The sequence below is a fragment of the Scomber scombrus genome, chromosome 23 (assembly GCF_963691925.1).
Source record: "Scomber scombrus chromosome 23, fScoSco1.1, whole genome shotgun sequence".
NCBI lineage: Eukaryota > Metazoa > Chordata > Actinopteri > Scombriformes > Scombridae > Scomber > Scomber scombrus.
The window spans coordinates 1,269,698-1,285,456 of NC_084992.1; the positions used below are offsets into that span (position 1 = coordinate 1,269,698).

Below are 15,759 nucleotides of genomic sequence, written 5' to 3' on the forward strand. Positions count from 1 at the left end.
AAAGGACAGTTTCTATATTAACACACACAACCATTGTTGATTCTACACAGAAGAACAGTTCAACAGAAATATAAAAACTAATATCAATCATACGTTTCAACAGTAGGAGCCTGAACTTAAATCTTTCTGTTTAACTCAACTAAACAAATAATTCACAGCAATAACAATCTGAGACTTTGCTTAGTGAAGAACAAACAGGCCCAGTTAACATAGAGGGATATGAGATGTATTATACCAATAGAAATCAATAAAAAGGAGGGGGGGGGGGTTGCCTTATACAATGACAGAAAATATAATAGTAAATCTATTAAAAGGATGTAACAATATAATGGAAAGCATTACAGTGGAAATAGAAAACATACTAATAAGTTGTGTTTACAGAACTCGTATGGATGGATCAAGTATTGAGACATTCAGAGATGAACTGTTGGGATTGTATGAAAATATAAATGATATAAATCAATATTGATTTGTTAAATCCATTGAAACAACATTCCACGACAGAGTTCATCAATATACAGCATGAGTTTATATCCCTTAATCACATGACCAACCACAATAACAACACAGTGCTACAGTAACTGATAATATATTTAAGAATGTAACTGATAGAGAAAATGATAAGTGGGTTAATCATAAGTGTTTGCAGTCATTCAGATCTGTACAGAGACTAATAAAGATGTTAAACCTATTAAATAACCAGACAATAAACAGTAGAAGCAATAAACTCTTTTAGAAAAAGGATCTCATGATGCAAGATTGGCACAAAGTCAATGTGGAAGATGTAAATGAAGCATGTGACTCATTCCTGTCAACATGAACGGCTCTACATGACATAAACTGTCCTCTAGTAAGAAAACAATAAAGACATCTGATGAACAGCCATGGCTCACTAAGGGGATACTGAATATATGTAAGAAGAAAAATGTACTTTACAAAGATTTATTAAAGAGAAGAAAAGAATAAAGATTAGAAAACCTTTGACTCGCTGAAAGGAGAGGAGACAGGTGAGGAGGAGACAGGAGAGGTGGAGACAGGAGAGGAGGAGGCAGGAGAGGTGGAGGCAGGAGAGGTGGAGGCAGGAGAGGTGGAGACAGGAGAGGAGGAGACAGGAGAGGAGGAGGCAGGAGAGGAGGAGGCAGGAGAGGAGGAGGCAGGAGAGGTGGAGACAGGAGAGGAGGAGACAGGAGAGGAGGAGGCAAGAGAGGTGGAGACAGGAGAGGAGGAGGCAGGAGAGGAGGAGGCAGGAGAGGTGGAGACAGGAGAGGAGGAGGCAGGAGAGGTGGAGACAGGAGAGGAGGAGGCAGGAGAGGAGGAGGCAAGAGAGGTGGAGACAGGAGAGGAGGAGGCAGGAGAGGAGGAGGCAGGAGAGGTGGAGACAGGAGAGGAGGAGGCAGGAGAGGTAGAGGCAGGAGAGGAGGAGGGGAAGCTGAACATCTGGCCTGCAGCTGGAGATGGACGGATGTAGAAAACCTGTGAGTGACAGAAACAATAGAGGTTAGAGGCTGGTAGACAAGATAACAATCAATCAATCTTTATTTACATATATATATATATATATATATATATATATAAATAAATATATGTGTAAATATAGCGCCAAATAACCACAAATGTTATCTCAAGGCACTTTTCACATGGAGCAGGTCGAGACCAAACTCTTAAATTTAAAGAGACTCAAGGAAAAAAACTGTTAACTGGAAGAAACCTGAGAGAGAGAGAGAGAGAGAGAGAGAGAGAGAGAGAGAGACAGAGAGAGAGAGAGAGAGAGAGAGAGAGAGACAGAGAGAGACAGAGAGAGAGAGAGAGAGAGAGAGAGAGAGAGAGAGAGAGAGAGAGAGAGAGAGAGAGAGAGAGAGAGAGAGAGAGAGAGAGACACAGTACATTTACTACAGGCTACATTAACCCTTAAATAGCAACGTGCACCAGAAGATACATATATATCTCACTTTAATCCAGGTGGCGGTAATGAGCCTAAAAGCTGCCAGAAACAGTCATTACAGAAGAAGAAGAAGAAGAAGAAGAAGAAGTAGTTACAAAAAAAGGAAGAAGAAGAAAAGTGTGGAGTTGGAGGAGCCGCTGGCTTCATTTAAATCAGCTGTTTGGGAGAACTTTGGCTTGGCGGTGGACCGGACAAAGACTTTCTGCCGGAGATGTTTCACGGAGGTGCGGTATGTCGCTAGCAACACCTCAAACATGCTAACACACATAACAACATATCTGTCACTGGTGCAACAACTAACCCCGCTGCTTTAAGCCACCTCTTGACATTAACACTAGCACTACTTAGCACTACTTAGCACTACTTAGCAGTATTTATTTATTGTTACACTAATGTCTCTGTTGCAATGTAGCTTGAATGTTAATCTCCCTTGTAAGTCGCTTTGGATAAAGGCGTCTGCTAAATGACTAAATGTAATGTAATGTCAAAAGTAACACTGACAGGGCCAAAAACATCACAGAAGCAATTGGCTTATACACATCAACATCTATAGCATAGCATAGCATACGGGCTATGCCGTAGTAGAGGAGCCCGGCAGAAAGTATTTATTAACAGTGCTTGAGCCAGTCTGTGGTTCCTGCCATTTACAAGCGTGCACGAGCAGTGGTGGAGCATCAGCTGTGTACTGCACAAGCTGTTGCCCTCACAGCTGATGGGTGGACCTAGTACTGGGCAATATATCAATATATCGATATCATGATATGAGACTATATATCGTCTTTTACCCACTTTGTCATTTTATTCACATTACTGATGATTAATAGTGTAAATATTTTGTGAAAGCATCGACAGTCATCTCTACAATATTGTTGCAATATCGATATCGAGGTATTTGGTCTAAATTATCAGATTTTATCCATATCGCCCAGCCCTAAGTGGACCTGCCGTTTCTTTTATTTTGGAGTCAATTGGTGTCTGTTCAAAATAAATGAAAAAAAGCGAGTCGTTTACATGTGATTTTTTTTCTTTCTTTTTCCCTGTTGTACTGAACCGTGACTTGTGTGTACCGTTACACCCCTAATATATATTTATATCATTATACTACGACCCCGTGGTAGATCAAAGTATAGATAGATGAAGAGTGATGATGATGATGAAGAGTGATGGAACATTTGTGGGATAAAAGCTAAAATCCAGCTTGAAGCTGTAACAGAGAATCAGGAGACAGTTAACGTAAAGCTCACAGTCACAAACACAACAAAGCTCAGAGTCAGCATTATTTCATCCTGATCAAGCCTGAAACACTCCAACTAAATATAAACTAAATAAAACTACTTCATCACTTGTTAAACTCACTAAAACTAAACTGGAATAAAAAACTAAACTGAAAAACTAAATAAAAATAAAAGCTAATGAATATTTCAGAAGTATAAAAACCCTGAAACAGTCAGAAAGTAACAAGCTGCTGAGTTACTGCAGAGTAGCTGGCTCCTGATTGGCTGAGGATACTCAACGAGGGGGGAGGGGCGGGGGGTCACACAAAGTCCACTGAGAGTCTGAGCAGTGAGCATGATGCCTTCAAGTGCAAAGGACAGCGTCGGAAATTAGAGATCTAAGTGAATGGTGCCTTTTTTTTTACAGGGATACTTAAAAGTTTGGTCTTCTTTGGGTCATTTAGGGAAAGTTACAACGAGCAAATAAAGCATGAAACGTCATCAAATAACACGACTGAGTACGTTTGACCTGCACTCCACAATAAATCTGTTACAGTAACAACAAGGCTTTTACTCATAGAAACAACTCTGCCAGCAAATAGCCAGGTTCAGCAGTATTTAGGTTTCCTGGTTCATTAGATTCATTAAAACAGTAAGTGAACAGTCAGAAAGTAACATCAACACACACTTAACAAGCTGCTGAGTTACTGCAGAGTAGCTGGCTCCTGATTGGCTGAGGCCACTCAACGAGGGGGGGGGGGGGGTGGGTTGGGGTCACACAGAGTCCACTGAGAGTCTGAGCAGCAGAATGTTCCTCACTGTGTTTAACACTGACAGACAACAATACTATAAAGTGATGAGTTATTAATGATGTCACTAAACATAAAGCTCTACAGTTAGACAGCACAAAGCTTTGCTCTCAATAATAGAACAACTACCTCCATTTATTGACTTCACTAATCAAACTACTCAAATCATGACTTCACAAGCAAAGTGTAGAAATGAAAGAGAATGATCAGCATGTTTAACATGGTGGATGATTTCTGTCATTCTGAGCTCAGTGAAGTCAAAGTAGAAATGAAGACAGTTGATATGTGATGAGAAAACAAGCAGCGTTGATAATAAGATGCTAAACTAACTCGTCACATATTAAACAGCAGCATGAAACTATCAATGTGTCCTCAGGAAAACATCATTTAGTGGCTCTAATGACTTTATTAGCAGCACTAAACCACTTTTATTTGATGACTGTCAGATAATATGATAAACTTCAGTTAGTAGAGAACAAGACTCTCCAGTGTTCACACCACAGTAACATCAACAACACACACTAACGTCTCTACTGGCTGAAAGATGAACACTTCTCTCAACATGGAAAGTTTCAACAATCAATTCAAATATCATCTGGAGTCAGAAACATCTGGCAGCAGACACACAACAGAAGGTTTTCACTTCCAACACAAACACTGATCTCCTTAAACACACAGTAGAGTACAGAGCAATGAACACATGCAGGTCTTTATCTGTTACTGACTCCATGAACACACAACTCAATGTTTACAAAGCAAATAAACACAACTAAGAACAACATGATTATTAGTAGCTTGATTTTTACTAAGTTCAGTTCATATATATTAATATTAGTTTCTTATTTATATCTTATTTATGCCAATTACCAACAAATAATCAGACTGCAGTCACCAGCTACTAGACTCAGTCACTGAACACAACTCAGCTGCTCCAGAGATGAAATATGACAAACCTGGACATTAATATTTATAATTACATCATTTATTCAGAAATTAATAGATATTTAGGGGAAATGATAACATTAATATTGTGAGATGAGTGGAGTTACCGACTCATAAAAATACTAAAATGACATCTCTTGGTTAGACTAGATTGACTGAAATATTCATTTAAATTATTATTTTTTTTAAAGACTAAAATGAGTTTCTAACTAGAATAATAACAACAGACTGAACAGGAGATAATTGGGGAAAATAAGAAAATGTCCAATTAATGTGTAGAAAGTTTATCATATATTCATTTATTTATTTATTAACCTACAAACAGTTACTGATATCTGGTCTGAATTATTAAGAGACATTAAAGGTTTTAATAACTTAACGTAAAGGAGTTTACACAATCAATCAATAAGTAGCCTAACTGTTGGTTTTCTGAGCCTGTCCTGCCGTTAATGTCTCGGCGCCATTAGTCGGTAACTACACGTTAACGGAGCAGTTACAAACACACCGGAGCTTTAAAGAGCTTCTGGAGGATATTTAACACAATGAATAATTATATCATGTTGTTCATCATTAATTAAACTGCGTAGTGCAGCGCCGCCATTACACGCTAAACTACCGTTAGCACAGCGGTGACGTCAGATGAAAGATGAAATAAAGAGAAATGAGACGAAGGCGGGAAGGAAAATTAAACTCTGAATATGTTTAAACATTAACATCCACATTATTAATCCGTTTCAATCCAAGTTAATAAAAGTTAAAATGTGACTTACTGACTCGCTGCTGTCGGTCACACGGTAAGAGGAGCACTGACGGTAGACAGGTGAGGCGGATCCGGCTCTCCTATTGGCTGTCGCACGTAGAGAGTTCTAGAAGGTGACACAAACGGAGCCTCTGATTGGCTGCCGCACGGAGAGAGTTCTAGAAGGATTTTTACACAACTTTGAAGCCTAATTTCATATATTTGGCGATTGTTTAATCATTCAAATTTGGCAGGGTGGTTAACAACACGCTTTTATGTGGTATGTCAAACTCAGAACACATATTTATTATTACTTTACACGGACTTTAACAAGGTAACTATAACTAAATAAATAACTTTCTGAGTCTGTCATGTCGTTAAAGTAAAAACGGAGCAGCTACAAACACACACAAGCTTTAAAGAACTTGATGATATTTGACTAAACTTATATCATCTTATTCCAAAATCTCTCAATAATACTGCAGCGCCGCCATTAGAGGCCAAATTACCGCCAGCAAAGCAGAAACATCAGAGGAAAGATGAAATACAACAACATTAAATCCTGTATATTTATTAAACATTAACATCCACATTGTAAATTGAGGCGTTTCAATTAAAGTTAATAAAGTTAATATTTCACTTACTGGCTGGTTGCTGTCGGTCAGACGGTAAACGGAGCGGATCGTGAAGAAATGATGGAGGGCAATTTGAACAAATCCGGCTCTCCTATTGGCTGCCAAAAGTTGGATTCTCGAAATTGGAACAAATACAGCTACCTGATTGGCTGAGCCCGTTTTGGTCACGGGACAGCAGCCGCGAACGGCTATTGATCAAAAGTGTGAGGAATTGGGACAAAGAAGAACAACATGAAGCGCTACTCAACAGCAAACCTCAGTGTCAGCATTATTTCATCCTGATCAAGGCTTTCCTCTTCATACCTGAAACACTAAAACTAAATATAAACTAAATAAAACTACTTCATCACTTGTTAAACTCACTAAAACTAAACTGAAATAAAAAAGCAAACTGAAAAACTAAATAAAAATAAAAACTACAGGGATACTTAAAAGTTTGGTCTTCTTTGGGTCATTTAGAGAAAGTTACAACGAGCAAATAAAGCATGAAACGTCATCAAATAACACGACTGAGTACGTTTGACCTGCACTCCACAATAAATCTGTTACAGTAACAACAAAGCTTTTACTCATAGAAACAACTCTGCCAGCAAATAGCCAGGTTCAGCAGTATTTAGGTTTCCTGGTTCATTAGATTCATTAAAACAGTAAGTGAACAGTCAGAAAGTAACATCCACACACACTTAACAAGCTGCTGAGTTACTGCAGAGTAGCTGGCTCCTGATTGGCTGAGGCCACTCAACGAGGGGGGGAGGGGGGGAGGGGTTGGGGTCACACAGAGTCCACTGAGAGTCTGAGCAGCAGAATGTTCCTCACTGTGTTTAACACTGACAGACAACAATACAATAAAGTGATGAGTTATTAATGATTTCAATTTGACTAAACTTATATCATCTTTTTCCACAATCTGTCAATAATACCGCAGCTCCGCCATTTTAGAGACATCAGAGGAAAGATGAAATACAACAACATTAAATCCTGTTTATTTATTAAACATTAACATCCACATTGTAAATTGAGGCGTTTTAATTAAAGTTAATAAAGTTAATATTTAACTTACTGGCTGGTTGCTGTCGGTCAGACGGTAAACGGAGCGGAGCGTGAAGAAAAGATGGAGGACAATTGGAACAAATCCGGCTCTCCTATTGGCTGCCAAAAGTTGGATTCTCAAAATTGGAACAAATACAGCAACCTGATTGGCTGAGCCCGTAGACAGACTCACAGGTAGAGAAGTATTCCGGTGTTAAACTGTGTATCTAGTGCAGAGCAGAAGGTCGTGAGTTCAATACCCGACTGGAGCAAAGATGAAGAAGCGATTCAGAGTTTGTAATTCAGTTTAACTTTAGACAATATAACTACATAACAGTCTTATACAATAAATGCTGCAATCCAGTAAATATGTACTATGTTTGTATTCCATATGATACACATGTACACTCACCGGCCTCTTCATTATATACTGTGGAATCTAATACAACAGTTCTGCTTTATATTCTACATTTATGAAGTTTATACATTTTCAGTTTTTGTTAATATTGTGAAAAAAGGTGATAATAAGTTTACTTTCTACTATGTTTATTACTGAGGTCGTGCTATGTGATGGTGGACTGAGGTGCATTATATTGACTGGTGTTCCTAATATTTTGCCCCCCTCATGTGTGTTAATGGAGTGGACAAAATATTAGAAACACCAATCAATATAATACATCCTAATACACCTCCATCACTCACTATGACCTCAGTGATAAACATAATGTAGAATTATCTCCTTCCTGACAAAGTTAACAAAGTCTGATAATGAATGCATGGAGGACTTTTATAAAGGTTGTTTCTATTTAATCTATTTAATAAAATATAAAATCTATTGATCGAGAACATTCAGGCTCAGCTGCAGTAGACAAATAATGTCTGAATAGTTTGAAACACTTTATGATGATAACAAGTCATTTGTTTAATACGTTTTAACTTTACTGTTATTTATAATATATAATATATATTTGTAGCATGCTGTTGTTGCTGCAGCTTTAACTTGTTTACTGGATCAATAAACTTTGTTCTAGTTTCTTTTGTCCGTGTGGTTCTGTGGGTTTCATAAAGCTGTGAGATGGAACATTTGACTCGTTCAGGTTTGGTTGTGGGTAACCAATCAACATGCAGCTCTCACTATCTGTGTTTGCAGCTCTGCAGAGCAACAAACCGCAGACTATAAACAGCAGGAGCAACGTTCAGCAGCTGCAGCACAGAGTGTGTGAAGAGTTTTGATTCTTTAATCAGTGAAACATGAAGAAAATTCAGTCTGTAAAACATCTGGTTTATTTTAGAAGCTGTTTAATCATCATGTAATTCATCTTTTTCTACTTTCAACACAGTCACAGCTGTTATTAATATCAGACACACACCTGAAACACATCCTGCAGCCTTTCATAAACCATAATTTTAATTAATAAATACTTAACAGGTTCTAGTTTAAACATGAATATCTGAATGTAGACTTTCAGTATTTTATTTGAACTGTTTATTGTTGTCATTTCTATTCAGTCAGAGATCTATAATCAGCAGATACAATCAATGAGTGTGTTTACCTTCACATTAGTCTAAAGTCTTTATATTTGACCCTTTTCTTATTTTATAGTAATTTATCATTATCAGTTTATCAGTGAAGTTTCTGTGTCAGTGCAGTCATTTATACAATTAAGATCAATAGAAAATATATTTTATAATATCTTGTAATAATAATATGTGTAATTATTTGCTGTATAATAACTTTATTTACACATGAGGAGCTTTACTGATTCAATTTGAGTTTTTAATCAAACTTGGGATTGTGTGCTGCCACCTGCTGGCTACAGGTAGAATTACATTTAGTGTATCAGTAAATATAAAACACATTTCGGTTAGTGAACTCTGAAGATGAGTGTGTGAGACAGAGAGAGAGATCTTTTAAATATAATGGTATTAATGCTGATATATGCGAGACTATATTTGTATCTGCACATTTATTTTCAATGAACTACGATCATCGGTGTTACAGGGAGAGGAAGAAGAGAAAGGTAAACACTGACTGATGACTGACTACTGATGGTGATTTTACCGTTTTAAACAGTTATTGTGGGAAACACACACGGAGGTACTTCTGTAGGGATCCTTTCCATGTTGTGAGTTAATGATAATGACATTTATGAGCCTGTCATAGCATGTTTACCTCCTTTAATTGTACTCAGAACTTTATGTAGACAACATGGTTGCTATTGTTGAGTTGTCTGAACTCTCTATTAACAGCTCTGTCTCTCTCTGCTTGTTGCTGCCCTCTGCTGGTGATCACGAGCAAGAGTCCAAGTTGACGTCTTTAACAAGTAACTCATAAACAGCTTTAAAACACAGTACGTTCATTCAGTTATTTCAGTTCACATTAATAAGTGTCAGCAGTCGTATTAAAGGAGCAGCTGAACTGTGACAGAAATAAAGAGGGGACACTTCAGGTCTGTGGTAATTCGGGAAAGTGTCTCGCCGACTTTCGCCGACTTCACGTACAGCCGGATTGGTGTTTGCCGACTAGGGATGAAAACTCTGCTGCTTTGATTGGCTGCCAGTCGGCGGAGACCTGTCCGTCAACGAGGGCGGGCTGTTATTGGTCGGTGCCGACTAGGGTGTGCTGCTGTGACTGGCTTCGCCGATTAGCAAGTCCCGCCTCCTCAGCGCCCATTGGCCCAAAGTCCCCTCAGTCAGCGCTTTAAATAATACACGGAGGAGCGCGAGCGCCGCTATTCATTCTGTCTTCGCTAGACGGGAGAGAAAGTCCGCTTTTGCTTTTTCATAAAGCCAACTTTTTGCACTTATCTCGAGGTAATACATGCTCAGTATATTACTTTATAGCTTTACTTAAACTCAATGAACGGCAAAATTAAAATGAATCAGTGCAGTCATTTTATACAATAAAGTTCAATAAAAAAATTAACAAAGTACACAAAAAAGGACAATACTGTTTAAACTACCACTAATAATAATAATAATAACAATATTATCTTGTAATAATAATTCATGTGTAATTATTTGTTGTATGATGACATTATTTACACAAGAGGAACTCTACTGATTCAAGTTAAGTTTTTAATCAAATTTGGGATTGTGTGCTGCCCCCTGGTGGCTACAGGTGGAATTACATCAGAGCTGTTGGATTATAAATGACTCAATTTGATGAAATGTCAACAAATTCAAAAATATTTCTTAATGAGAACATTGAACACAAAGCAACTAACTGATCATCATGAGATCAGAAACATCTTGTTGAAGTTAAAATATTATTATCATATTGGATAATATTCCACAGATGTATTTATTTCTAGTTTACATTTTTACATTTCACTGTTTATTCACTAAAACATCTGAAAAAGAATCAGTTTGTTTTTCTGTTGCTGCATGAGTGTAATTTAGTGAGAACAACATGAACTATATAAACTATATAAATGAATGTACTACTGTCTGAGGGGCTCTGGAGACCAGTAACAGGCCAGCTGGACGTCAGTGGTTGGACTGGTGTGAAGGTGTGGAGGTCTACCTCAGTGAAGAGTAGACAACCTCTGGCTCTAATGGAGACACTGAACACACACAGTTCAAACAATATGAGACACAGTTGTAGAAAAAACAAGTCTTTTCCAACATCTACTGATGGTAACTACAGTTGGGTTGAGGTCAGGGAAGATCTTGGTGACAGTTCATGTAAAGACAAAGTTTCACTGCAGGTCTGTGATGAGATGTGAACTCTGGACCTGAATTCATGAAGCTTCTCAGAGCAGGAAATCTCTCCTAACTGGACAATAATTCACACATGTTTGGTCCTAGTTTTAGGAGAAGGATTAACTCAGGAAATCACTCCTGCTGATATTTAGCAGCTGCAGAGATGTTTCAATGCTTGATAATTTACTAATTCTTAATTGTAAATGTTGTTTATATGATAATACTACCTCTCTTTTTTAGTACTGTAGTTGTATTTTTCTTTTCTTAAAACATAATTTATTAATTTAAATGTATAACAGACTGATTGTATCAATATTGTAGAGATAACATTAAACCTACCTCTCTCCTCTCTGTTCTTCTCACTACTGAGTGAGCTGCAGCTGGATCATAACCTGTAACATAAAACACATTCATGTTAACCAGTACTGTTAGTAGTAATGTTGCAAATGGAATATAAATATTAATACTACTCTTATGGCAAATTAATGTCTTTTTTCATGTAGCATTATAATAAGGTTTAATATGGACATTACAAATAGCAGCTAACTGAGCGTGTATGTATCTGAAACAGGAAACTGGACGACCACAGAGCTGCTCGCTGCTGTTAAAAGATGTTTGCACTTTGACCACAAGGTACAAAACAGACATCTAAAGGTGAAACCAGGCTGCACGGTAGTGAGAAAACCTCACCAGCTTCAGACTTTACTGGAATCAATGAGGAAGTTGTTGCTGTGGTTTAATATGCACAGTTTTAAGAACGCCTAAATTATAAACTCGATCTGCTTTTGTCTGTGTGTATAGTTGGTAAAAAGCAAGACTAAGATGTTTGTCTTTTTGTAACTAATGACAACCCCAAAAAAACTGATTGATCCACAAAGCAGAGCAGCTGTACCTCTGGTCCTGTTTGATTTGACGACTCTTTGTCCATCACTGACGTCTTCTGTTGTTTTCACTGCTGAGTAAACTACAACTGAATAATACACTGAAAGATAAAACACATATAAAATACATTACTGACAGTAATACAGGTGATACCATTACTGTTAGTTTACAGTATGAATTTACCTAATGTCAATAACAATGTTTCAGTAAAACACATAAAAGTAAAATAGTTTGGTGTAAAACCCTTCATGTTCAGTTATATTAAAATATGCACATTTATAAAGCATGTAGAACAGCTGCAGGACAAACTGTCTCCATCAGAAACAGGAAGCTGGACGACCACAGAGCTGCTAGCTTCTGTTCACTGATTCACCACAAAGCACAAAACACACCGAGAGCACATCACACTCTGTCATCAACCAGAAGAAACCAAACTGTTCTGTTGCTCTTCTGAATAAATGAAAACGTATCAATTGTTGATATAAATGCAATAAAATGTTAACTTTCTCAGTTTTCACAATGTCCCCATAATCCTAAATGTCCCCACTTTGTAAACCCAGAGAGGTCCTCACAAAGATACAAGTTTAACTCTACTAGCATCACATCTACAACACTTTACCTCCAAGTCTGTTTGACTTTTTGATGTCATCTTCTCCAACTTGTAATTCAGCAGCTGGAAGAAACCAAAATGATCAAAACATTTACAATATAAGAATATTAATGACATTTAACTTATGAAAATTAACATACAAATCAACAATTATAACTTAATAAACACAAAAATGTCACAATGAACTGTAGTAAATGGATGTAAAACACAACTTTAAAATGCTAAAAAGTGAAAAGTGAAATATTTATTGTGAAGTTTAAACGTCTGTTTCTGACCTTCATGTTTCCTCTGAACACATCCTCTCACGAGTAGAACCAGTAGAACCAGTAGAACCAGACCACAGACAGGTGGAACAAACCACAGCACAGAGAGATGAGGAGATGTGGATGTTGAAGGAGGACAGGTGGAAGTGGGATTAGAAGTAGAGAGGGGTGGAGGTAGAGATGTGGTGGGTTTCTCTTCAATTAAACAAAATTGATCACATGTTAAATTTTGGGTTAAATGCTGATAAATGTCACAGTTTCATTAGTCAGTGTTAGTAGAGTTAGAAATGTTCTCTCACTATGAATCACTGCTGAAGCTTTAACTTCCTCACCTGTGACAGAGATCCAGCTGGATGGAGACTCTCCATGACTGCTGCTGTGACACTTGTAGAGGCCTTCATCAGACTTGGAAACATGGTGGATGGTCATGTGACCTGCAGGCTCAGTCCTGATGAGGGAGCCATCTTTATAGAAATCAGCTGGGAGGTTGGAGGTCTTTGTTTTACAGTGCAGAGTGACATCATCTCCCTCCATCACAGGGAGGACAGGACTCTGCAGGATCACTGATCCACCTCAACACAGAGACAAACTACAGCATTTCATCATTTACACTCAGCTTCATCAATACTAACTCCACAGTCTGATCTTACCAGTGACAGTGATGTTGATGCTGTTACTGGTTGCTCCCTCTCTGGACTCACACCAGTAAACTCCACTGTCTGAAGGATATGTTACACTGATTTCACAGGAGGAACCAGTTAATTCTCCCCAGCCGTCTCCACACTCCTTCCTGGTGTCTCTGGTTGTGTTCCTCCTCAGCTTCCATCCAGCAGAGCTGTCGTCCTCCTCACAGCTCAGAGAGACAAACTGACCTTTAAACATCTGAGATCTGCTGGGACTCACAGTCAGAGAGGCTGAGAGGAGATTTATTATATTTAGGAAACAACATGAAGAGTCATTTAATGTAACACAGAAACACTCAGTAGGTCAACAACATGAATCCTGTTATACAGTTAATGTTTCTCAATGCTGCAGTGAAGCAGGAACAGAAGGTGTCACCATATTTACACTTAAGGGTTCGGGTTATAGTTGTTTAATGTTAATGAATAAAGATAAAAAATCCTCAACTGTTGAGAGTCTGTGAAGATGCTAGTTTTACTTGATGCAGGAAGAATGTTCAACGTCAGTGTTTATGATTTAAGGTTAAATCTGTCTGACATATTTATTAAATAGTTGATTTAAAGGTTGTATTTAAGTCATCAGGGTACATTTACAGTACGTGTGCACAGTAATGCCTCTGCTGTAAGAAAACAGTCTGGCCACATAAACGGAGAACATCCTGTAATAATCTGACACTTTATTTTCATCATTCAGAGGAAACGAGTCACCAAAGTTACTAAATTCATTAAAAAAACTCAAAGAAACTGAAGCTGAACTGATTCAGTCTGTAGATGTAAAATCAGTTTTCTCAGCTTCAGCTCGCTGTTAGCAGCACATGTGACCAGGTTCTAAAGCTGTGATTGGTTGTTTCCTGCAATCTAACCTTTACTTCCAGACCTTTATAAACATTAAGACATTATCCAGCTGTTTCCAGAGGCTGAGGAGGACTAACTAACTGATATTCATCAGCAGAGTGACCCTTCAACAGCTTTACATCATCAGATAAGAAGTTTACTAACCTTGGTTTGTTGTGCAGAACAGCAGAGAGCTCACAACTAAAGAGACAAAAGAACCAACCAGAAACACATCAAATCATCACTAAACTTACACAGATGTAATATATTAATAGATAATTATAAAGTAATTTAAATGAATAAATCATCCTCTCTTCTATAATTCAGCTGACGTGTTATAAGTATAATTATTTAAACCTGGACAGTACAGATTGTACAGATTGTACTCACAGAGCCACAGAAGAGATGTTTGGTCCATTCGGCCTCTCGGTGATGTGAGAATGACTTTGTTTGTTCTCTGCAGTTAAACACGACTTCCTGCCTTTGTAGGTGTGATGCTGCTGTGTGGTTTACTCTGCTGGAAACTAATTTACCGTAGTTCATATTATTAGCAGTGACATGAAAGCTTTAGTTAACCCTTTATGTATTCTCAATGAAACAATGAGACATCAGCAGCAAACACATGAAGTGACTAAAAGTCTGCTGGCTCCAACATCTCAGAGATTACTGCTAACATGATGCTTCATTTACTTTGTGAGTGACAGTGTGAAGGTTTGTCTTTACTGAGCAGAAGACTACTGCTGTATTTACACTGTTTCATTCACTGTGGAGACGTCTGTGCTAGATGTGTGTTAGAGAGTCTTAATTCTACTTCCTTAATGCTGTCTTCCCTCTGATCAATCTGTAACAGCAGGGAAACTGAAGGAGACGCCTGCACAGAAGCAGGTTCATATGTGAAGAGATCAACCTCACTGTCAGCAACAACTGAAACACTGTTTTTTCAGTGGAGGCAAACTTTAAAGTCCATTTTAACTCATAGAAACAGAAACTTTACTGCTGGGTTCATCAGTGACGACAGAGGCTGGCAAACCTGCATTTAAGGCCTTCAATCAAAATTTAAGAAAACATATCCATATATTTTGTTCAGACAGCTTCTGATTGGTTGTAGCAGCCTAAAGCCCGCCTCCTATGTTCTTCCATTGGCTCTCTATCAGAGCACGTGTGAAGGCCAGCTTGTGGCTCTCACAGTCACACAACCACAGAGCTACTATGAAGCAGTCTGCTGTTATTTAAAGACATCATCATGGTGACTTTTCTACAAAGTTGATCTATTCTCTCAGTTGGTTCATGAATGTTGTGCTGCTGCTAACAAAAGCTCATAGTCTGACCTGCATTACAATCAGATGACTTCAAACTTGATGCTGTGTGAAGCATCATTTTTTAAAGCCTATAAACAAACCAAGCCTGGTGATGCTGCTTCTCCACACGGTCAGCAGTCCTAACCTCCTGTAGTCACCATGTTACAGGAAAGAAAC

The 15,759-nt window shown here is 38.1% G+C and overlaps 1 protein-coding gene across 1 annotated transcript; it reads right to left on the bottom strand.

Moving 5' to 3' along the window:
- Positions 1-5,694: 5,694 nt before the first annotated feature.
- On the bottom strand, positions 5,695-14,756 carry LOC134006271 (Fc receptor-like protein 5). Its single transcript, XM_062445356.1, has 7 exons — positions 14,675-14,756; positions 14,450-14,485; positions 13,421-13,684; positions 13,103-13,342; positions 12,783-12,965; positions 12,517-12,570; positions 5,695-5,825 (listed from the first exon to the last, which is right to left on the bottom strand). The coding sequence occupies exons 1-7, from the start codon at positions 14,700-14,702 to the stop codon at positions 5,695-5,697; spliced, it is 936 nt and encodes a 311-aa protein (XP_062301340.1). The 5' UTR covers positions 14,703-14,756.
- Positions 14,757-15,759: the final 1,003 nt, after the last annotated feature.